This window comes from Protopterus annectens, chromosome 2.part1 (assembly GCF_019279795.1).
Source record: "Protopterus annectens isolate FY-2018-M chromosome 2.part1, PAN1.0, whole genome shotgun sequence".
In the NCBI taxonomy this organism is placed as follows: domain Eukaryota; kingdom Metazoa; phylum Chordata; order Ceratodontiformes; family Protopteridae; genus Protopterus; species Protopterus annectens.
Window position 1 is genome coordinate 1,510,586,093 of NC_056729.1, and position 26,458 is coordinate 1,510,612,550.

General features: G+C 40.7%; 1 protein-coding gene across 2 annotated transcripts in view; it reads right to left on the reverse strand.

The window, feature by feature from the left end:
* Positions 1-26,458, reverse strand: part of ARHGEF16 (Rho guanine nucleotide exchange factor 16) — a 1,345,157-nt gene that overhangs the window by 114,657 nt on the left and 1,204,042 nt on the right. For both annotated transcript variants that reach the window (XM_044062969.1, XM_044062968.1), the window contains one exon: positions 26,074-26,147. In XM_044062969.1, coding sequence (XP_043918904.1) covers positions 26,074-26,147 — 74 coding nt within the window. The remainder of the gene's footprint in view (positions 1-26,073; positions 26,148-26,458) is intronic.

The window sequence follows — 26,458 nt, forward strand, 5'->3', positions numbered from 1 at the left end:
TAGCACAAAAGCGACACCCAACAACGTCGTGCTCAGGCCCTAAACAAGGAATACAGAGTGAATGGTAATCCCTATGAGGAATCTGTTTCCCACAAGAAATACAGTTATTAACTTTTTCTGACATCCGTCAATACTGAGGCAAGAAAAAGACAAAAGTGTTAGCCCAACTTGGTCTCCGGTCTGAAACTCGAAAACCGACAATTCCAGAACGCCGAACGGCACTCGCAAACGCTGCTTCTGCTTAGGACCACGCGGCAAGAAAGACTGAGGATATGGCGTCGGTCATGCGCATTTGTACTGGCACGTACTGACGTCAGTCTCGGGCGCCGATGACCTGACCGACGCCGGTTCTAGCCCTTTGGTATTCGGGCCGATGGTGGACAGCGGACTACCCATATGTAAGGACTGCAGCAATGGGAGATGAAGAACATCTGCTCAAACAGCCAATAAACTACAATTTCTGGGTTCTTTTGAGATTTTTTTAAAGTTTTTTTATTTTTTTTAAGTTTTTAGCTTCTGGTATTTAAGCCCTGCTTTTGAACAGGTTTCTGCATGTGTGTTGCGCAGTACCGTTCACTGCCTCCCAATTGTGCGCCATAGCTGGCCAGATAATTTCAACAATTTTTCCCTTAGATGCAGTTGTCGTACTTTACTATAGTCCACATCTTTGGTGCATCTGTGGTCGAAGAAGTATTGCTAGTGAGCTGTGATCTATTAAACCACCAGCCAAAAACCCCTTCAGAAATATCCATCTACAGAGCACCTTCTAGATCAGTCCTGAAAGCACCCACTTTGTAATAAGTTCTTCAAATCTAGCATTATGGATGGTTGGTCTATTTTTGTTTCTCTTGCCAGTCTTGTTTACTTAGGTCTCCTGAGGCAGTGTAGCAACTGTGTCATGTACACTGACAACACTCATTAAGTCACTCTAGTACAGAGTGCAAGAGATGCATCTACACCAAGAATCTTGAATCCCTGCTCTCTCACACTCAAAACAGTAACATGAAGAGGTTGCCAACTTACACACCACTATTCATGCACATAATACACATCCAGCACATAAGTCAGCATATGTGGAGGTTCTCTCAAAAAACTTACCGAAACAGCAGAGACTCCCAAAACAAAAGACTGCTACAACTAACGCAGTTCCCACAGCACCCAAGACACATAGCAACAACAGTGTCTCACCTACCAACCCTTTAAGGAGTAACACTCAAAAACCAAATTTTCTTGTCATTGGAGACTCCATAGTGATACACATGGATGTCCCACTCACCAGGTTAGATAAGGAGAAAGTCACGGTCAGCTGCCGTCAGGCTCAAGGCCTCAGAGACTACCCCAACCTTGCAAGACTACAATGCCTTCCACACCTTCAGCCCACAAAATGAATGTGTGAGAACCAAAGGAAGTGGTGTTTTTATCTGTATTACAGATAAATTTACCTCCCGATTAGTTAGACTGGACAACTCCATGGAGTTACTCCAAGTTCACATTACTGTGGGTAACACCACCCTTCAAGTCGCAGCTAGTTATAGATCCCCCTTTGTGGATCGTGATGTGCTCGAGGCGTATTTGACCAAACTGGAGTCAATCCAAATATTGCTCTGGTTATGGGGGATTTCAATTATCCCACCATCAAATGTGAAACCTACTCTATGCCTAACTTACTAGCGCAAAAGTTCCTTGACTTTGTTGACGCAAATGCCCTGGAAAAAATTATTCAAACCCCAACAAGAGTAAGAAACACATTAGATCTGGTTCTCATTAACATGACAAACAAATGCACTACCGTAACTGTCAGACCTTCATTAGTTAAATATGGCCACAAATCAGTTGCCTTTGAACTGGCATTAACACCAGAACTCACAAAGGGCAATGTCAAACTAAAAACCAAAGCAAACTATACCCTCCTGGGGGAAGGTATTGATGCATTCCAAGCCCCATCCACAGCTGGTAGTGGTAATTATACCAAAGCTTACACTAAAGCCCTGTACAATCACTTGTACAAGTGGACACACTCAGCTGTTCTAGACCGAATCAAAGCCAGAGCCCCAAGTAAAAAAAAACTGCCTTGGTGGACATCCAGTGTCAACAAACTTTACAACAAATTCAAAAAGTTGCTGCCTCAGAAAACTGAGGAGAGGCCCCAACAATGGAAAAGCACCCTCCTCAGCCTCAACAGGCAAGTAAGACAACATGTCAAATCCTCTAAGGGTAACTTTGAGAAAAACTTAGCAATCACAGCCAAAGATAATCATAAGGTCTTTTACAGTTATGCATGTAGCCTAAAAGGTAGGACCCAAGCATGTACCTAACTAGTGACTAATGGTATCACACACACTGATCCAGCACAGGTAGCAAACCTGCTAGCTTACAGATCTGGTGAAAATTTCACTGCCTTATCCCCTCCAAATTTATCACAAACCTTGCCCATCTACTTCCTCCCCACCATACACATCCAAAGAACAAGTCATTAAACCCTTGTCTAAGGCAAAAAAACACAGCATCTATGGGACCAGACAACATCTCAGGGTGTCTGCTAAACAAACTAAAGCATGAACTAGCATCACCATTAAGTACCCTACTCAATTATAGCCTAACCACCGGCTTTGTTCCTGCAGAATGGAGAACAGCAACAGTTATTCCCCTCATAAAGGTGGCTTACCAACAGACCCAGGGAATTATAGACCCATAAGTCTGACCAGCCTCATCTGTAAAGCCATGGAATGTATCATGGACCTCATAAATAAAGACATAGGTGACCTCCAAAACCCTGGATCTTACCCAATTCGGCTTCATCAAGGGCAGATCCTGCCTACTAAACCTGGTGGATTTCTATGAAAATGTAACCAGGGCCATTGATGATGGCAAAATTATGCATACAGTGTACCTCGACTTGGCAAAGGCCTTGTACACAATCCCACACTCAGGCATTACCGATAAACTTGGTAAACTGAATGTAAACCCCTTTGCTGTAAGATGGGTTGTCAGCTGGCTCAAAAACCAGTCGCACAATATCAAAGTGGGTAACTCCACATCAACCAGGAGACCTGTCACCAGCAGGGTGTCACAAGGGTCAGGGCTGGGCCCCCTCCTGTTTGGTATATACTTCTCAGACATTCAGGCCAAAACTAAGGGGCTGTGGCTCATCAAGTTTGAGGATGACTGCAAACTGGATGCAGTTACTGAATCCGCAGATTCAGTATACTTCAGGAGGGTCTTGCGCAGACCAATGACTAGTGTCTTAGTCATGGTCTCTAACTGAATGTGAAGAAATGCATCATCATTCCCTTCAGTAAAAACAATGCCTCTTCACACTATCAAATTAACAATATCATATATACCTATGAAGTGGTAAGAGATCCGGGATCACAAGTAGACTGTGACCTTAACTTTGACCACCGTGTGTCTGCTGTAGTAAGGAAGGACTTCACTAATCAAGCCCACAACTGAGTATAACGCCCCTTTTAGCATGTACCATACAAAGCACCTGCAGCAATTGGAGAGACTTCAGAGTTTTCTAACCAAGATCAAGGGACTCCAGCATGCGCCTTATAAAGACAGTCTAAAGTCTCTCATACAGACTTCTTAAGGGAGACTTATGCCTGGCTTAAAGAGCAATCTCTTACCCAAACTTAATGAATTTGCTGCACATCCAAACATCAAACAGGACTAGAACTCCCCATTCCAGGTACCTAAATATGGCCTGCGACTTGAATAAGATGTATTGGAGGGACAGATTTGACTCCCAGTGACTGCTGTGTCTTTTAAATAGGCTACCAATTCTATGAAAATGTGCAAAAGGAACCTGGACAAGTGGATAGGGCACCGTACATTCTTACCAGGGATACCACCCACAATGCTCCTGGACATGTGCAGTCATTACTAAATGCAATCCTGGGTATTCACTGCAGTATCTATGGTATTAAACTGGGATGAAATGGCTAGGCTTGAAACAACCTCCACATTGACAGCCTAGTAACCTCCTATGATCCTATTCATGAGCAATACCCCAGAAGTGAATTGACAGTTCCCCATCCATTTATCCAAATTCTTTTTGAAGAGAGTGAGGGACAGGCTGGTTTTACAAAGATGGGAAGTAGGCTTTGGGATATGAATCTCTCTCTCCAGCAAGTTCTGTTAAAGTCACAAATAAGGTTCAGGTCCATGGAAAGCATAACCCTTGAATATTTTTTCTTGCGAATATGCAACATTTTCATCAGGGCTGGATCAGAGAGATGAAGTAAAAGGATAGGGCCTTTAGTTGGTCTGCATAAGATGTGCGTCTTACACTTTGCATTTTTTTTTTTTTAGTGAGAAACCTCTGGGGGCCGTTCCATTTGATGTAAGTGACTGGTTAGGCACATGCAGAAGGATGCACTGTACTCAATTATGGGCCTGATGAAGGCTGAGTACAATGGCATTATCACTTCCTTTTATCTTGATGCCATGCCTTTACTTAAAAGTTGAGCCACTTAGAAGGATTTCCTCACTACTGTAGCAACCTGGTGGTCAAAGTTTAGGTTACTATCTATCTGTGTTCCAAGGTCCATCACCACTAGATCTACTTTTAACAGTGTGCTATCAATGTTATAATTTGCAAACAATCAAAACCCTTTTGGCAAATTATAATACTGATATGTTTTGCCAAAGAGTATGGTTACACATTTTTTAACATTTAGTCTCAGACGATGGTTTTGGCAGCAGTTGTTGTCATTTCTAGTCCTGTTTGTAGGATGTCAGCATTGTTTGGGGATACAGTGAGTGCTCCCAGCTTGCAGACCTCAGTGAACTTGGTGAAACAGAGGCCCCCAACATTGGCCCTCACTTCCGAGATGTGAATACCAAACAGGAGGGGTCCCAACATGCAACCCTGTGGGACACAGCTAGTAACAGGTTTCTTATCTAAAGTGGATTCACCTCTCCGGACAACGTGTCCCGTCAATGAGCTAGTTTGTTATCCATTTGACTACACCAGTACTTGTACTCAAGCAACTACAGACCCACAAGTCTGACTAGTCCCATATGCAAAGCCATGCATAAACATATCATGGAACTAATCAATAAGTACAAGGGAGGAAAATTCTAACACTGGACCTGTTTCAGTTTCAATTCGCCAAGGGCAGGTCATGCTTACTCAGTCTGTTGGACTTTTTTGAAAAGGTCAACAAAGCAATGGATGAAGGTATAACCGTACAAACTGCATACCTCAACCTATCTAAGGCTTTTGACAATACCATATGCAGACATAGAAAGGCTAAATAAACATGAAATAAACTCCTAAGTCACCCACTAGATTGCTGTTGCTACAGATAGGATACCAGAGATCAAAATAAGGGAAGCTAGCTCTACAAACCAACCAGTCACTAGTGGAGTCCCCCAGGGTTTGGTACTGGAGCTTTCCTGTTTGACATTTCCTTCTCTGAACTAACAGCCTATACCAAATTGCTTTGGCTGACTATGTTCACAGATGGCTGCAAGCTAAGAGCAGCTAAGGAATCCTGAAATAACTCTGCCATCCTGCAGGAAGGGTTGTCCCACACAAATAACTGGTGCCAAAGTCATGGGCTGACACTAAATGCCAAAAAGTGCATTATCATATCCTTTGGGAAGTCACCTAACCCATGGAACTACCACATTCAGAAGTGTATCAGGCTGAACCAGCACCCTGTGCAATTTTCACAAACCAGTGCCCCACCTGCTCAGCTCTTTATGTGAAGAGCAAAGAAAGAAAAAAAAACATTCCTTTTACTGGCACGCCAACCAGGTGTCCAGATACAGGACCCCCCCCCCCCCCAGCCATTCAGGTGTCCTTCTCCCAGTCCACCTTCCTTACATTATAGTAAAAAAAAAAAAACTTTCTTATAAACTGTAGCAAACAGTTGCTACAGTTTATGCCTTGCTCAGGTTTTTAGTTAAAAATAAATAAATAAATAAAATATTTAAATTATCCTACCACAGGCTGGAGTACCGACACTTCTAATGTGAGGTTAAGTCTAGAGATATTTCAATTTGATAGAATTCCATGGATGAAATAGTGAACCAACTATAGGCCAAAATATTTTTAATCTGGTGCTTACAAATATTGCCTCTATGTGCTACGCCCCCTTAGTCTTTCCTTCACAAGTTAACTGCACCCATAAACTTGTGACATTTACTTTCAGAACCACCACATCCCTAACAGCCATCTCCATAATTAATGACTTCAAAAGAGTAAACCTTACACAATTATCTTATTAAATCTCTAAACTTACACATGACACCACCACTGTTGACCCTGATACCGTAGCGAACTTTACTAAGGAACTTTATGCTCATTTACACAGATGCACAGATCTAGAAGTCCCAAAAAGAGCAGAATATAATAGGAAATTTAAAAATAAGCCCACCCTGAAGTGTCAAAAATTTTAACAAGAGAAAAAAAAAATTTAAACTGTACATTAAGGCTAGAATGCTACTGAATGAGATGGTATGAAAGATTCACTAAGAAAATGAAAAGCACTTTTTGGACCAGTAAAGCAGCCCATAAACAGAGATCATCTTACAAAGTGAAGGGTAGCCATTTTAGCTATGTCAGAAAAAATAAGTGCTCTGAACCTTTCCTTAATGGGACCCCCATTTCAACCACAATGGCACAGAAAATATACTTTACAATAAGTTTATCACAGATTTCAACCCTAAAGCCCCTACTGAAACAGCAGTCTTCATAGAATCCTTTGCCTATCATCACTAAGGAACATGTTCTTAAGGTAAAATCACAGACAAAAAAAACACTTCCTCCATGGACATGAGAAAAGACATGGTTGCAAAATAAACTATGTCAAGCATGTTCTTTCTGAACCTCTCCTTAAATTGTTCAACCTAAGCTTAGCCACAAGCTATGAAGCACACCATAACCAGTCTCATTAATTACGATATCAATAATCTCATTAGGCCGAACCAACAACAATTTGGTTTCATCAAAGAGAGATCACGCCTGTTAAAGATTTGTAACTTCAACAGGGACACACAAGCTGTCAACAGTGGTTATGCTGTTCATATAACTTATCTTGATCTGGCTAAAGTACATGATGTCACACCTCATGATGAAATTGTAAGGCAGCTATCTGCTTTAACCATAGATCCTTACATGGTAAGATGGCAACCAATTAGTTGAAAACCGATTGCATCATGTAGTTCTTCAAAACTGCCAAGGTAACTAGTGGACTCCGCCAGGAATCTGCAATGGGCCCTCTCCTGTCTATCTGTTTCTTTGATCTCAAACTGGTAATCAGGATATCTACTTAACCAAATTTGCAGAGGACTGCAAACTGGGTCCAGATTTCAAAATGCTCAGACATTTGTACACTTCAGAAAGACCTTATTTATTTTTATTTATTTATTTTACATTTGTTGACCGGGCTAGTCCAACTGGATACATATCCATTTTCAGCAGAGGCAAAAATAGCAAAATAAAACATTTTTACAAACAATGTTGTTACAGGTTAATACATAAATTATCATAGAGGTCTAAGTACCTCCCATTTTAAAAATTTGAGTACAATACTAAAAATAGGACTAATATTATACTATAGACTGGGAAGAAATAGGTCTGGGATAACAGAAAAATAAAACCTTTATATTTACAAAGAGTATTAGAAGTTAGGCTGGAAAAATCAGAGAGGACAGAAATACATCACAGTGGTAGTGGACAAAATTACAGAGAGGACAGAAATACTTTGCAGTGCAGTAGGCAGGTACAGTTCAGATTGCAGATAGAATACAGAAAGTCAAATTAAAAGAGGCATAAGTGTGTCTTTTATATATATATTAAAGAGTTTCCACACTAAGAGTAAGCTTAGGGCATGAACAGAAGGGTAAGGGATAGCAGTGGCAAGAAGGAAGGTAGAGCTAGTTGTAGGGAAGTAGTGGGTAGGCAGTACCTGTTATGAGTAGAAAAAGTAGAAAACTGATCAGTCAGGTTTAGTACCTTAACCTAGTTAATACCTGGTATATTGATAATGGGCTTAAACTGAATACTTAAGTATATTACTTTTTTTGAAAATAGAATTACCCAAAAAGTACAGTACAGTACAGATAACATTCCCTTACTAGATGAAAAGGTAGTCAGGACCTCTGTACTTGAGTTGATGGCTCTCTCTCCTTTGATCATCATGTGACAACTGTAGTCAGGAAATCTTACCCCAGTGTTATTGTTGCCCAATATTCAGAGATGAACAGACCTGTTCATTATACAGTACAATGCTCCTTTTTGGATGCATCTCCATCAACAGTTTTCCAGCTAGCTTTTGGTCATGTTTGCTTCTAAAAAAAGGGGGTTTCCAGTTTTACATCTAGTTTTTGGTCAAGGGTTAGCTTCTAAGAAGCACAAGGGGTAGTTCTGTTGCAGGGAATTAAACTGCTATGATATTTTGGAGTAGAAACTTTTGGCTGAATTCCTAGCTAATCTGCTCCTAGGCAAGCTCTTTTCTTTACTATGGCCAGATAAACTGTACTGTTTGCAACTCCACATAGCATCATACTATGCTGCATTAGATGGGTGCAGGCAGTTCCGGTGTGCAATTCTCTACAAACAAACCTAGTTATTCCCACACCCACTAAGCCACTGTAGTTGTATTGATGCACGGTCTACAAAGTATATTCATACTTGGTGTTGTCTTATAGAACTGGGAACTATTCTTATTCATCATTATTTTTCCCTCTTACTCTACAGTCATGAGCCATTTTAAATACATTTGTAAGACACATTCATGCACTATTACTTAGCCCTTTAACACTAGAACTACAAGACATATATTACTAAATCCCTAAGTCATGCAATAACTATAAGAATCAATCAGAGGAGGTTAGAAAGGATTGGGAAGAGAGACTGGATAAGTAATTCACAAAGAAACAATGGGGGATATATGTATGTCTCCCAAATATGCAACAAAGTCTAGATTTAGGATTTTTGCTTGGAAATGTTTACATATATATGTTTATACCCCATGTAGACTCCAGAGAATTTTTCCTCAGGTAGACAACAAATGTTAGTTATGACAGGGAAGAAAGGCAACTGGGAACATATTTTCTGGGAGTACAGCGAACTGGCAGACTTAAGGATTCCCTGTGAGATGCACTATTGGAGATCCTGGGTGGGCAGATTGGTGTGACGAGGGAGATTTTTCTGAGCTATGATACAGAATCAGAATTGCCTAGACATGTTAAGGCGTTGCTGTGTCTAATTATGGTAGCTGCCAAAAAAATTACTAGAAAATGGAAATCAAAATCTAAACCAACTCTATTAGAAGTAGCGAATATAGTAACAGAGATAAAAAAAACTGGAATTGAGATTGCTAGAAGAGAGTAGGAGGAAACTACATAGGAAAAATGGGAAGAATACATACAAAAATAATGAGGTTTAAAAGAAGGCAGGACTTAAATGAGCTATGTAACGTCTGACTGAAAATTATTGGGTAGATTTTAAGTGATGTACAATGTTTGCAACTGGGAATGTGTCAGTATGGTCTGTCATATCAAATGCTTGCAACTAGGATTGTGTTGGTGTGGTTTGTTTTCTTTTACATAATTGTATGATTGCTTATGTTGTAAGTGATGGTTTAATAAAGATGTTTCTTGTTTAAAAAAATAAAATCCCTAAATCATATGCTGTAATAGTAGAAATATATTTCCACTGAACTACTAACTGCTTAAAACCTCTTTTAAAATCAAATATTGCCTTCCTTAACTGTATTGTTGAACTAAAATGGAAGCATACCTCTCATCCTGTTAGCATAAGAAATCTGGACAAAGTCATAAGTTATAGGTTCATAGATTAGTACTAGGCTAACTGCCTTTGTGGGCCATTTTTAAGCCTAGCCAATTACCCCATGTGAGAATCAAACCCTGCACCTTTGGTTTATAAGGCAAATACCTTAACCATTATGCCAACCTCCCACCCCCTCTAAGTCTAAAATAATTAGGGGATAAAGGCCCAAAATAGGGACAAATTTTAAATATTAAATTTAAACCATGCATTTTCTGAAGGATATGGAGTCTGAAACTCAAATGTATGCCATTATTTAGTGACTTCAGTCCTCAGTGATTTGCCAGAAAACCATACATTTTATGAGGAACAGACTGAAAATACAAGGCAAAGATCTGGGCATTCTGCAAAAATACATACAGTTCGGAGCTATGAATGGAAGGTCAGCAAGCTCCTACACCCTTGTCAGCTTCATAGCACTTGGTTTACTCAAAAGGGTTTAACAAATGCCTGATGCTTGCAGAGAATTATTCAGCTTCTTGCTATCTATATGTGAGAGATGCAAATACTTACCCAAACTGGAGATTTCTGACAAACAATCTGTGAACAATACAAACTGTCAATACACTCCACACAAGCACTCTAATCATATGCTGATATTAAAAGACCCTGCCTAAGCCTTCGAAGATCTAGTGAATCTAGGGCTCAGCATAGCTCAGTCACTACTCTACTTATTAGTACTAGGATAGTAAAGGGTCACCAGGTAATTAACCACTTCAAAACTGGTTTAGCTAGACATCTTCTAACAAGTGTACTAGATGTCTACAGTGGGTTGCCTTTCAGAAGATAAGACTATTGACATATCAAGGGCCCTAAAGCCTCTTAAGCCAAGCAAACATTAACAAGAAACTCCACTTCCTGCAAGCTTTCCTCGCCATGGAGTGTGTAGACATCTGTTTTAGAATGGAGACATGGTTTAAAGTTGCGCATAGTACCCCAGGAGTGCAAGGGCATAATGCCTTTCACACCTTTAGAACAGCTTCTGCACAGGTGGGAACTAACGTTGGACGGGTTTCAGTCTATATTGAATCCAACCTCACATCCAGATTAAAGTGCATGACCCACTGGAAGTCATACAAGTGCAATTCACCATAAACAGGGTCTTGTACCATATCCTTGCAACCTACAGGTCCCCTCAATGCCCTTAGAAACCCATACTACCTATCTCAATGTGCTAAAGTCCCTCACCGTTTAACCCAATATGATATTCATGGGGGATCTCAACTACCTCTCTCTAGACTGGGAATCCTACACCACTTCTAATGCACAAGCCCAGTTATTCCTAACATTGTTAATACCAACATCCTGGAACAGTTACTCCACTCTCTCACAAAAGGCACAAACATCCTTGACCTTGCACTCGCAAACATGGGGGACTGAGGTTCCTCACCCAATGTAATGTCTTTGTTCATTAGATCTTACCATAAGGCAGTACTGCTTGAAATAAAAATTAAATCCAGGGATCCAGAGAAACTAAAAACCTTTAAGAACTATTCCAAAGCTAATCTCTCTTTACTAAATGACACCTCGGCTAAATTCCAAGCAACCCCAAACCCAGTAAACACCACAGCATATGCTGCGCTACTTACAAAATCTCTGTACAACCATATTAATAGCTGCATAGAGTGAGCTGTGCCCACTTGTATTAAGAATAAGACAAACTCAAAAGACAAGCCACCCTTGTGGAATCACAATATCAATCAGTTATACAACAACAACAACTAAAATCTTGGCTAAGTGCAGGAAGAACAAAGCCATACATACTAAAGTCCCTCAACCAATCTAAGCAAGTAGCTAAGAGGATTAGTTAATACTTCAAAAGGTAAATTTGTAGAAAAAATAGCTTCTCATGCAAATAACACCCACAAAGTCTTCTACAGCTTTGTCCATAACCTCAGGTGAAAAATGCAACAGTGTAGAGAACTTGTAAATAGCATCACCTACAATGAGCCAGAGGCCATTGCCAACCTTTTGGCTGACAGGTTTAGCTGAAATTTCTCCACCCACTCTCTCCCCCATAGTCTAAATGCAACACTGCATACCACAATCCAACACAACGATAACTAGGGAGAAGGTCATCAATGCACTTCCCAAGGCAAAAAAAAAAACAGCATCAATGGGACCTGATAACATCCCAGGATTCTTAATAAATAGCATGAAACATGACCTCTCACTTTTCAACTACAGTTTAGTCAGGGTTTGTGCCCAAGGAATACAAGATGGCTACAGTCATTCCCCTGCACACTGGAGGTCCAACCACTGATCTGGGTAGCTACAGGCCCATAAGTTTGATCAGCCTCATATGCAAGACTATGGAAAGAATCATTATGGACATGACAAATGAGGATAAACTGCAAATGCTGGACCCACTACAGTCTGGCTTTGTTAAAGGACGGTCATGCCTATTAAGTTTTGATACAATACCCCACTCAGACACTATAGACAAGCTCACTAATTTAGGTATAAACCCTTTTATCATAGGATTGTAGGAGGTTACTAGGCTATTGGCCTTAAGGCCTCTACAAGCCTAACCATGTTATACCCTTGTTCCCTTATGGACCAAGATATATAATCTAGGTTTGCGAGCGAATCTAAGATCAGCACTGGCTGCCCCTCTCTGAGAGGGACATATGTGAAAACCCCCCATGTAAATGTCCAGGTTATGTTTAAATAGGAAGCAGGGTCTGAGACTGCTCTGTAGGCCAGGCACAAGTCACCTCTAAGCAGTCGATACAATACTGAATAAAGTGATAGGGCCTTCAATCTGTCCATGTAGGTCATGTGTTGTAGGCCATGAATTTTCTTGGTGAGAAACGTCTGAGGCCTCTCCAGACGTCTGGTCAGGTATATACAGAAGGGAGCATTGTACTCTATATTATTGATCTGATGAGCCCCGATTACAGGGGAGTTACAACCTCTCTAGCTTTGGATGCTATGCCCTTGTTTATGAGGTGTGCAGCGTAGGAGGCCTTCCTTACTACTGTGGACACCTGATGATCAAAACTAAGGCTACTATCAACTTGCATTCCTAAATCTCTCACCGCTGGGTTTGAATTTAGGAGGGCATTTTTAATGTTGTAATTAGTATGGGTATCTCCTTTGCCAAAGGGGATGATAACACGTTTTTTTTTTGCATTTAGTTTAAGTCTGTGGCTTTGACAGCAATCATTTGTCTGTGTAAGCTCATTCTGTAGTACACTGACATCTTTGGGAGAACTTGATGATTGCACCCTGTTTGCAGTCATCAGCAAACTTGATAAGTCATAGACAATCTATTTTTGCCTGGACATCTGAAAAATAGATACTAAGCAGTAGGGGGTCTAGCACAGATCCTTGTGGAATATCAGTGGTAAGAGGTCTGCTAGTAGAGGTAGCATTCCAACTCTGACTGTATGTGTTCTGTTTGTGAGCCACATGGCAACCCCTCTAGTGACAAAAGGGTTAATCCCCAGATGGGTGAGTTTCTCAATGATGCCTGAGTGAGGGATTGTGTCAAAGGTCTTGGCTAGGTCAAGACAGGCAGTGTGAACTGTTGTGCCTTCATCCAGGGCCTTGGTGACATTCTCGAAGAAGTCCACCAGATTTAGCAGGCAAGATCTGCCCTTAATGAAGCCAAACTGGGCTGAGTCAAGAGTTTGACGGTCACCTACATCCCTGTTGAAAAGGTCCATGATTATTCTCTCCACGGCCTTGCAGATAAGACTGGTTAGGCTTATGTGTCTATAGTTCCTGGGGTTGGCTGAAGAACTCCCTTTGTGCAAGGAGAAAATAGCTGCCGTTTTCCGCTCAGCTGGGACAAAGCCAGTGCTTCGACTGAGACTGAAGAGCATGCTCATCGGTTTTCCCTGACTCCTGTTTTGGACCATTTAATAAGCAGCATGGGATGTTGTCTGGTCCCACAGACTGTGGTTTTGACCTTGGAGAGTCAAGCTATGACCTACTCTCTGGAGGTACTAGGTCAGAGGACTGGTGACAGGTACATTATGGGGTATGGTTAGTGGGAACAGGGGACGTGAAGTTTTCACCAAACCTGTCCACTAGGAGGTTGGCGAAGTCCTCAGGTTCAGTGCAATAGTGGTACCATCCACAGCTAATTCGGCACAAAGCTGGGCCTTCCCTTTTAGATTTTGGACGTAGCTGTAAGAATGCTTAGTGAGCTTTCTTAGCGAAGCCAACTTTTTTAGTTTCGTAAGTAGTTTACACAACTTTACAAGATGTCTACTCTGCTTGTTTATGATTTGGGGGTGGTCTTCCTTTGGTGCGACTGTTCCCTCTTGTTTTTTGACAGCCATTTCTTTCTCTTATTGTATAACCTATTTATGTTGGATGTCCACCATGGTGGCTTATTTTTTTCATGAGTACCTTGATTTTGTCAGTTCGGGGACATCTGAGTCTATGCATTTATATAGGTGTTTATACAGGACAATTGTGTACACCTCAGTATAGGGGTCATTGCTTTTAGTGTTGCCAGGGGGTCTGAAACTACTGACGCCATCACTCAGTAGGCCAGAATTTGCTTTGAAGAAATTTTTTAACCTTTTTGCTCTCGAGGGCGAGTCAGGTACAATCGTCACTTCGAACAAGACTAATTTATGATCAGAATTTACCAGGGAGGGCCCCACACATGGGGTGATGCAGCGATCCCCCATGTTGGTGAGCACTATGTCAAGGATGTTAGAGTCCCTTGTGGGGGTGCTATCTGCCCCAGAGCATTTGTGTTAAAGTCCAGGAACCTTTGGACGAGTATGTTACCCATTCAATGGAAAGATAGTTAAAGTCACCCATGACTAGGGTATTTGGCTATACTAAGAGTGACTCAAGTAGGTCCAGATAGGCTGTGTGAGTTTTCGCAGTTCATGGTGGGGACCTATAGCTAACAATATCATGGAAGGGGGGGGTGTCTTTCCTACAGTTAGTTGGAGTAACTCCAGGGAGTTGTACTGTTTACCAGTCTAGAGGTGCATTTGTCTTTAATGAAGATGGATACTCCTCCTCCCTTGTTTTTTCACATTTGTTTTGTGGTCTGAATGTGTGGAAGGCATTATAGCCCTGCATGGCCAGGGTACTCTCTGAGGCAGTGAATCATATCTCTGTGACTGCGCAGACATCAGCATCTTCCAGGATGAGAAGTGCTTTAAGTGAGTGCAGTTTTTGATTTAGACTCCTAGCATTTAGCAGCTTAACCCTGAGTTTGTTTTTGGAGGATATTTTTATGTTGGGAATTTTATTCTTATGACATTGCCTAGAAAAGGCACTACTGGAGGAGGAAAGTACCATTGCCAGCAACCTAGAGAGTAGTGATGACAGGTGATGACCATTTCTGGCAAAGCAGAGTGGTCTGTGGACCATATCATTCCAGGCTGTCAGATACTAGATTGACATCAGAAGCTAAGCCAATTCTTGAAGTCATTCACTTTCTGTTTGTATTATGGCATCATTCTGGGTGAGGGAAGAATGCTGCTTAGGGCAAGGGACATATCTGCATAGGCCACAAATCTGAAAACTCCATCTTGTGTCTCTTCATATTGACCAGTGAGGTACGTCTCGAGTTATTCACTCAAACATAAACGAACACAGAGTCATAACAGTATTTGTTGTTGAGAGATGTGTGTGTGTGCATGATTTGGCGGATCCTGGCACCAAACAGGCAGCTGCCTGTGGCCTTTTCCTTACCTGGCATAGTGAGGGGGACATCTGTTTGTCTCACTATGGAGTTACCTTTGACAAAGACATTTGGTTTAGATATGTTTTGCCTTAGGGGCTTATTGGGCAATACATTACTGCGTGTGTTATTATGCATAGTGGGTAATGTTGGTACAGTACAGTGTGCAGAAGGTTTGTGCTTTGGAGGTCTTTGCTCTTTTGGTATATTTCTAGTGAGTACCTCTGCATATGTGAGCTTATGCGTTGTGCGTTTGATATGGAGGTGGGGTGTGGGTGCTGACAGTTTGCTTGGTATTTGTTTTGTTGTTATGTGTGAGAGAGAGAGAGAGCAGCAGTTCCAAATTCATAGTACAGATACATCCTTCACATATTGTATTTGTATGTTTTAGGAGTAGTAGGCTGTCTGCATACATGAGGCAATTGCTACATTGCCTCAAGATGCCCATACCAATCAGGCTGGCTGGAGAAACAGTGGGAAACTGACCTTCCATTATGTCAGGTGTAATCAGTAATAAGTGGTAGAAGGTGGGCTAGATGGACTAGGTTATGCTGTAGAACTAGTAAAATAAGCTAATCTATGGCAGGTTTAGGGTAGAAAGCTGTGCCAGTGCCTCAAAAAAACTCAGCTAGGTTGCTCAATGGGCAGCACTGCGCAACTGTGTTGTGTGCCAAGAAGCAGGGAAGCTTAGGAGGTTATCTATAGAAAATTTTACTTTTTAAGCATTTGCATTTATACATGGCAGTGCTACCCCCGTTGTACTGTGAGAAGCTATGCACAAATGCTGTGTTTAAATGTCACCCAAGTAAAACAGTTTTCAAACAATCCAACCAATAGGAAAGCCCAAGGCTGAGCCTTGCTCCAACACCAACTCAGATGGGTCCTTGACTACACTCTTCTGCCACAAGGGTGCAAGATGACTGGCTTTAGTGCTCAGAAAGTGTCAAGCAGTCTAGATTCATCAAGTCTGAATCTAACCTATGCTATAAATTGTTCAAGTACTGTAAATAGGCAGTGCAGAAAACACAGTCACAAACAATAAAAAAAGTTTAAAGTAGGCATCAAAACAGTTGCAAGTAAACAATGAAAACAGCTTAAAGTAGGCAGCAAAACAGTTGCAAACTGTTTAAAAGTACAAAAAAGGGTAAAAAAATATATATTTCAGTCAAATCACCCTCTGGATAGCCAACTGGCTCATTGATAGGATCCAGGAGGGGAGTTCACCTCCACCAAGAGGCCAGTCGCCGAGTACCTCAGGGCTCAGTACTGGGCCCACTCCTTTTTGGCAGCGATTTCTCTAAAATGGAAGTAAATCCTGAAGGTTTATGGCTGACTAACTCTGCAGATGATTGCAAGCTATAATCGACTCCTGTAGCATTCTTCAAGAAGGCCTACCTCAGACTAACAAATGTTGCCAAAACTCAGTGGTGAGAAATGCGTAACTGTACCCTTTGGGAAATCAACCATCCTGGCCAATTACCATGTTGATAATACACCGTTAAGAGTCCACCCAGTGTTCAGGGACCTGGATACGTACGTAGACAGTAGCCTTACCTTCAATCACCACGTGGCCACAGAGGTAAGGAAATCCTTTTATGCTGCGCACAGCTTATAAGTAAGGGCATGGCATCTAGGTCCAAATTTATAGCAGCACAGAAAAAACAGGAAACTAACTAATGAGCACTACAGCCAACAAAATGACTATACTACGAGTCCTTTTGTGTATTTCCCAACTCAGACAGACCAAGCAAATACCTCTTGCCACAAGTTGAATAAATCCAGTCCTCCTAATGTGAAAACACAGTAGAAGAGACCCACAAGTACAACACTGCCACAAACCATTTACGCAACTGGTTGGAAATCCCTTGCTGAAGGCAATTTCAAGACAGTCGTACAGCACAAACAGTGAAATGCATACATAAAAGTAGGAAACAGTAGATATCACTCAAAATAACTGTGAATTAGCAATCAAACGTACTTAATTTTGCCTGGGTGACACAGAATACAAGTAAAACACTTCTGGAATGACCAGGACTGCAAGCTTTGATGAGCTCCTGGAAAATGAGCAGGACACAATATGTAGTAAAGGAAGTCTACTAAAGAGCAATACTGGTTTGCTAGGTGGGCACTCAATGTCATGGATCTATGGAAACCAGTGGGTGGGAAGAGTACATAAATAGCTTATACAGCAGTCTACAGCAATGAAAGCGGGGACGGCAGGGACTTTAGAAATCACATTATTATAAGGTGTCGAGGCCAGAAAATGCTGTCTTGTAAGACAGCAGCAGATGGGAGGGTTGGGAAGAACAAGCCAGCTATCTAGAGAGGCAGACAGTTAAATAAAGGCAATACTAGAGCTCTTTCAGAAACTTTAGCTTAATGTGTTACTGGGGGATGGGGAAGACACAGAATGCAACTTTAAGAAGATAAAAGATAAGCAGAATATAAAAGCAATAAAGCAAAATCTGAAGCTGAGACAATTCGCTCACTACTGACCTAGTACAGTTTAAGGCACAGGACTATGCAGAAATTTATCAATAACACTGTTTATGGAAAAATGCAATTATAAATGACTAAGGCTCACAATCTGGCAGGAGAACACAGTTCTGCCACCAAAACCCTTCACAGTACAATACACAGATGACAACACACTTATATGCTGTGCACCAAGTCTACCACTACTCCACAAGATGACCCAGTTGAAGCCTGGCTAGATGACTACCAACTACTTTTAAATGCTAACAAACAAACAAAAAAAACCCCACAAATTAATGCTGTCTTTACCCAAATCTCTGTTAGCAGAGAAACAATCATTCAACAGTACATTCGCAAACAATACTGCAATTGAAAGTTTCCAATGCAAAGCTTCTTAGCGTCTTAATTGATAACTTAAAATATTATTAACATTTAACCCATCACTCAAGCCATTAAGAAAATTCACCAAAACTGGACTTCCTCTACAGAAACAAACTCTTCTCACTGACTACTCTAGGAATTCATTAGCAACATCTTATCTCACCCTTCATTTCTCTATGCAACATCCATCCTGACTAACCTGCAATCCACCTTAAAAAAACAATCTAGCTGTTTGCTACAATAAAATAGCTAAGTTTGCATCCAGCTTACCAAACCGTTCACACCACTGCCTTGTACTGAAGTACCTACACTGGCTTGAACTAACTAATCACCTTACCTACTTCCAACTGCTTAGTGTCCACAAAATACTACACAAACCTAGCACCCGCCCATCACTACAAAACATACTCAAACACTAATTCCTTCCCAGGAATCTCTGCTCACATAAATATCTCCTGATTAGAACCAAATCTCATAAAAGTGCAGATGATTTACTTTACTCAACCTATGTTGCTAAGTACTGGAACTCCATCCTACCAACCCTAAAATAACATAAGTACACATTTCAAGACATCCTAAAACAACACTCAACTTCTTCATGGCTATACTCATGCTCCCATCCTGGCTAAACCCACCTTTCTTTGTTGCTTTCCATTGCCAATCTATCAGTCATCCTGACTCTTTCAACTTTCTTATCTGTCTCTTTCGCTTTCATCCCCACTACTGCTCCTCCAACTATCCTATATCCTTAACCCTCTCCTACTAATACGCCCTCCTTACCCACCTCATCATCCTACTTATCTACTGTTATCTCAATGTCTCCACTAAGAGATTTTTTTCTACTTATATTTTTCTTGATTATTTTCTGATTATACCTTTCCTCCTCCTCTGTTTAATTCTCCTGCTCTAGTGAAATCCTACCTTATTAATGTCGATATACATAGACTGAACCTAAGTACACTGTCATTGCTCTTGTATCTCTAGATATTACGTTTACATGTCTGACTTATGTAAGATACAACTTCAAAAGTATATGATAAATGTCATTACTACTGGTCTCAATACTACCTGCAAGTTTAATGCTTAAAATGTTTAATTTTCATTATTGTTCATTGTAAATGTGCATCTTATGGGGAGCTTTTCTCTCCAGGCCTCTGCTGAAAATAGGACTTACGTCCAGTTGGACTTTCCTGGTAAACAAAATACAATATGTAAATAAATAAAATAAAATATTTATATAAATAACATCCTCAAAAAGCCCTTGGCATTCCTAACCACAAAGTTCTCTGGACTTAATAACCTCAGTTACAAGTAGTGGCTGGAAACTCTGTACTTGTATTTTGTGTTTTCTATACTGCCAAGGGGTAATCTGTATGGTCTTTGACCTCTTACATCTCAGTAAGTCAAACTGTGCAGCTAACACTAGAACCAATGACCTGAATCATCAGTGACCCCCATCCCCTGGAATAAACTTCACCTGCAGGTTAAGCAATGCAGTTAAATATTTATTAAAACTAAAGCTGTATGACTGGATGGGTACTCTTAAATTTACCTGGTGACTGACCTCTCCCTTCTTGACAGAAGGGCTAAAGCCTGATGACAGGTACTGGCAATACATACACGGTCATTAAAATAAAATAGCCTTGAAACTCCTGAGAGTCCTTTGAAATAATGCCTACCAACACTCCTCTTTTGGACCCTCATTGGTACAATGTGCTTCAGGGCACCCAATTTTATTCATCATTAATTTTCTCCCCCCTAAGTGCTTTCCCCACCATGCACTCTTCTCTTCTCTCAGTCTTTATCACAGTCTTTCACCCAACTCTGCGGACTCCCCAGCATGAGGGAAAGAGCTGTCTGTAGGGGACTATCACACAAGCAGCCATGGATACCAACTGCTAATATTATCAATGAGGGGTATTTCTCTAAATCCTAAGCCTGACCTTGATGGTTGACGTTAGCTCCTTCATAAACAGGCGGGTTTACTACATCCTCCACATGGAAGGAAGTACATGCTTCACACACACACACACACACACACACACACACACACACACACTAATGAGGGCTACTATCAGCAGCTTGGTGGTGCTAGGCCCATGTCCCCAATCCTGCACCCTTCTATGCTTTGCAAGCCTCCACTTGTTTGGTAGTGACTATCAGACCATAACCATCACTTGCTCCTTCCACTCAGGACAGCCATACTGGCATCAGCCTGCCACTCTCAATCTCTGACACATGCCTCTTCCAGCACCTGAGCATTTATAACAAACTCAGGCCATCTGGGTCAGTATCAGGATTTTCTCTCTTTATGCCACATGGTCAGACATTCTTGTCATTAGTTTTCTTTTGTTGTTTTGTCTCTGAGTTTAGTCTCCAGCGCAGTCCTTTTTGAATAGGTTAGTGATCCCACTTACATTCCATGTTATTTCTGATGGACTCTCGAATACCCTAGATATCCTGCTCTCCTCATCCCCCATCCTTGGTTATGCCCAGTATTATTCTGTTCGCTATCCACAATACTGAACATATCAAATTCTTGCACTTTTCTGTCCTTCCCACTGCACTGCACTGATCCATCATTCTGTGTTTTAGTTGAATTTTACCTTTTCTGATAATTACCCTGCTTTACGGCACTGATATTCTGGCTCCTTGTGCCTGCCTTACATATGTGGCTCTTTTGTTCACATCCCAATTAACCCTGATCTCTTTTGTTCCCAACCCTCTTGTTCATTTTTTTTACTGTACCCTTTCTGATTGGCTAATGCAAAATTCTATAGTTCCCTGACTTTTTAAGCTTCCCCATAGGTCAAAACATTTATTTCATTCCACAGCCCTTTTCTACACCTCTTCAGTTTACTATTTGCTGATTTTCTCTATTCCCCTTTCCTGGCTCTCCTACTTCATAGTTCATAGATTAATACTAGGATAACTGCCCTTGTGGGCCATTTTAAGCTTAACCATTTACCCCATTTGAGACTCAAACCCTGTACCTTGTGTTTGTAAGATAAACACCTTAACCATTATGCCAACCTCCCCACTTTTGGTTTTGTTTCCATCTGTGAAAGTTGACTGAAATGCCATCACCTCTGGGCTGCTGCAAAATCTCCCCCTACATTCTGCTCTTGTGCAAACTTGAGTATCTCCCTTCCTCCCCTCCATCTCCTGTGGACAGACCGATTAACCTGGGCCTACTTCATCTGGTCAAGTCTCCACTGCTTTGAAATCACAATCTTGCAGTTAGACACTTGTTTTTCATGCAGCTTGCATGGGCTGCTGTTCAAACAAGAATGTGAGTTTTAGGGTTTGGGTTAGGGGGCAATAAGAGACTGAAGGTTAGGGAAGAGAGAGATGTTTATGTTAGGGATGCAGTGTGAATTTTAGGTTTAGAGTTACTGTACAGGATTTGAGATTATTGTTAGGAAACAACTAGGAGTTTTACGTTTGGGGAGCAAAGTTTGTAATGGAGTGAGTAAGAGTTTTATCAACAAAAGAATCTCCCACAGCTAGGTCGGATCCAATAGCAGTTTAACGACACATACAGATAAATACACACACAGGTTAAGCACTTTCTTCCCTACTGAAGGGACTTCTTCAGAACAATTCCTTGCTCAAAACCCAGTCCTTTTAAAAGAAACCACATGCCATTAATAATTATGGCATTCAGTTTTATCACATTTTTATTGTATATATTTTTTGATGTTGCATGATGTGTATTTAATTGTAGGTATATACTTGAGTGGAATTTCAATATTTCAATATTTAATTATTGATGGTTATTATTCAATTAAGGGCCGCGGTGGTGCAGCAATTAGAGTTGTCGCCTCACAGCATGAAGTTCTCCCATTCGATTCTCGGCTAGAGCACCTTCTGTGTGGAGTCTGCATGTCCTCCCCGCGGTCGAGTGACGCTAAGGATATGCAGGTAGGTGCGAGTGTGACTGGGTGTGCTTTCTTTGAAGGTTGGGCATCGGGATGGCAACTCAGCACCATAAAAATTCACTGCCAATCATGAGCAGACCAGATTTCCGCTGTGGCGACCCCTAACCGGGTAAAACTGAAAGATGGATATTATTCTATTATTAAGCACTCTTCCTTCTAGCCTGTTCATTAACACCACTACTTAGCTACAACACTACAGCCTACTTCTTCCTCAGAGTTGTCATTCTCTACCTCCAGATGTTAAAGTACACTTCAAAGCTTCTCAAGTAATGGTCACATAATATGAAACACGGTTAAATGAAATATTTGGTACATAACCACCTAACCAATGTGGTGGGAGTTGAATAATCCTAGTTATGTTGGCAGAGTCCATCTGGTCATGTCAATGCAAATTAACTTATCTTAGATAATAAGTTGAAAAAAGATTTATGCTGGTGTATGTGTTTCTGTACTATTAGTTCCACATTCTAATGCTTTCATTTGGCTCCTGGTTACACTACACCTAAATGCTTCACTCTGCTGCATTTTATAATTACCTTAAGCATGTTTTCTGATTTTTATTTTCTTAAAAGTACACTCCCTGCTCCTTGGCTGAAAATGAGCTAAATGCGGTCTAGTCTACTTACCCGATTAATAAAATAGATTTCAAAATTACAGCTGGCTTGACTTTAAGTAGTCTCTTACCAGAAATATTCAGAACTGGTCAGCCTATAACATGAACAACATAATTAAACAAACCATTCTCTCGAAATTCCCACCAAAGTCCTTTCCCAGTGCATCATTCATTAAGCTTTGTTTTACACAGAAGCATAGCTCTCAACTTCTAAGCACTAAACGCAGGGCCAACGGGCCCAAATCAGGGACATTTTTTAATTAGGCAAAGTAAATTAATTAATGTACATTTTCTGAACTAAAAAATGTTTGTAACTGTAATGAAGGTCATTATTTGCTGATGATAATGCACCAGCTTTTTTTTCCCAAAACAACACTGATTAGATGAAGTCAGAACAAAAGTATCTGGGAAGTCCCTTTGAATTAAAGAAAGTTGAAAAGTATGCATACCAGTTTCCATTCATTCCAGGACCAGATGACCTAGGTGAAAGACAAGACCTGTGATAAAGACAAAGAATGTCCACCTGCGGGAAGAGATCTGAAAAATTCCATAATCTGACAATTCAACACCTCTCTTTATCACATTTTATTACATGTCAAAGAACCATGTGGTACCCATCCCTCCTCATGAGGTATGAGAAGAAAGCATGTCCTCTTTCTTCAGCTATTAGATTGGATACAGACTTCTTCCATATTTTAATATGTCCAGCTCCCCATTTCCCCAACTTAATCTAAATAGTGATGCATTTCACCAAAAGACAAAGTCTCTGCTTCACCCCTCTTTCTATCTATTTCTCTGTCTTGTTTCACAGCCCGCACCGTCTCTAGGTTGCAAGTGCCTCTTCAAGACCATTTCCCATCTGTAGGAATAAGGCAAGTGGCCAAGATGGGGAAAAGCTAACAGGAAGGACAATGCTGAAAATTCAGCCAGAAAATGAGGGTCACTGCAAGATCTTCTCTCTGATCGGAGGTGCAGTAACCCATTGCTCCGAATAATTAGTGATGGCATGCAGCCAAAGACAGAAAAATGCAGTCAATCAGAAGTTTGGCAACATTTGCACTTGGAAGAGTTTTGCCATTCCCTTTGGAGAAGTTAATTATGACTGCATAGCATAGACCTATACCATTATTAGACATTCTTCAGTCTCGGTCACTAGCTCAGTTTTGTTCTCAAGTGTTACCCATGCCTCCTTAACCTCCATATTTACAAGGGATCCATTCTAATTTTTGTCATTAGCTGCTTCACCATGCAGCACTACACGATACCCTGCCATAACAGGGTTTTCAATATATCCCAAGATTCGCTGCTCTTCTCTTTGCCTGTTCAGTCTATTGTTACTTCTTCTTCCTCTCAGTAACCCATCCTCACTTAAAACCTGCTATGTACTCTCCACAGCTTCTCCCACCAACTATAAGCTCTTTGCTAAGCTGGATTACCTAGTTTCCCCCAGTCGTTAAGTATGGCCACTCTCCCACAGCCAAGGTCATGTCATTTCTCCTTCCATTCCACATTTCTCGTACCTGTCACTACCTGCCACAACTTACATCTTTACTTCCAAGTTCTTTTCGTACAGAATGCTGCACCACATGTAAACAACCTTCCTAAATATTGCTCTCCCCTCCCCCATATCAATACTCCATAGTCAAAGGATTGACTCTGTCTGCTCCAGTCACTCCAAGGCTGTTCCCGAAAAGTAGTTTTTGGACAGCACCTACATTTTCACTGTGGAAACAGATCCTGGTAAACTCCTTCACAGACATCCTGATTTCAGTTAGCAGATGACATGGTAAAACTATTATGTATCAATACACCTCCAGTCCCCTCACATTCTTAACATTTAGTATGGGTCCTGGGAGAAAGTCAAACCAAAAGCAGTTTTTTAGAAACAGTTCAGTTAAGCACAGAAAAAAGCAGTTTTAAATAATCATCACAAACAAAAAGGCACTCAGTCTATAAGCCATAATTTGTTGGTCCTACAAATATGCAAAAAGCAGAATCCTGAGTGGAAATACTGGTCAGCTTTGCTATGAGACAGCCAATAACACAGTAAGTGCAGCAGATGAACTGACTACAGATCTCTGCAGCTACTGCAATATACATAATTAGGCTGGACATCTGTCAAAATAAAACAAAAACATAAATAATCACTTTTTCAAAACTTCTCAGTCAAAATGCACCTGTTCTGCATGTGAAGCATTAGTATTTACTAAGAAATGAAGAATGCAGTAGCACCTGCGTTAAATATGGGCATATGTGTGCTCAATACATCTCTAATCTGTCCCCAGCAAATCATATTAGTGAATACAGATGTAAAAGCAAATGAAATCCCATTATACAATGACGTTAATTAAAAAAAAAAATGCACTTCATTTTAAAATAATGTCACTGTACTACACTTTATCACCCAAAATCTCTGCTACTAAATTAACCACTGAACAATAACTGTTGCCAGACACAAAGGCACCCATGCTCCAAGTTAAACAATAATTATGAAAAAAATGAATCAAGTGGCAAGAACTCCTTTAAACAGATGCACGGTCACATACAACAGCATGATGCACATACTCTGTACATCGTTAAGCTATTTTAGAGACACACATCACTGAAAGAACATGGAAACGACAGGAAGTTCCATCATACATTTGGACTTCAGCTTCCTGATTAAGTCATTCCACCCCCCCACCAGAGTGAGTAATTATGAATTATCACTTGATGCACAACACATTGCTTAACCAAACTATCATCACAACACAGAACTTTCAAATAAACAATGCAGCAGTGCACTTAACACTTAAAAGCAATACATATAAGGATACCATACATTTACACAAATGGCTTTTATCTGGCATCATTTAAAAGTTTATGAGGGATGTTCTGGTACTGACTGGTTATATACTGGCAATGCACCCAAAAAGGCACACAGTAAATTTATTTAACTAGATGTCAGTAACACAAAGCTAATGAAAGTCAGACGGCTTGTTGTGTTTATGGGAAATAGTACAGCAACAGAAAAAATAATAGCTCCAATGGTACTTTAGTCCTCTGAGATTTTATGATTTTCAGAATTAAAGCTACTTAACATAGGTAACATGCCATACTTGGAACACCCTAGCATTCTTTACCATGTAATGTCTTGATATGCTATAACTAGGTCTTGGAACAAAATGGATCCTTGCAGCTTTACAGTAGTCTTTACCTTCTTTGTCAGTGGTCTTGTCATCCTTTTGCTTCTTGTACTGGAGGGCACTAATCCATCGTGCTTTGTCACTCCTAAAGGCAATATTAATAATAAAAAAAATTGCGTTACTTCACATATCTCAGTACCTCAGCCTATACTGTATCATCAGCAGTTGGGGACATATATGATTTTAATATTTATAAAGTGAATATCTGACAGGAAAAAAGTTACAGCTATATGCATTTACATGAGAATAATTCTGCTTTCTACCCAGCCCTACACAATGCTGCTTATAGCTTTGTCTAAGACTGACAATTTACAGTATACTGACTACAAACAAAAGAACTGGACTGACATGGCCAATAGAGAAATGTTACCACAAATGTACAGGTTAGCATGAACG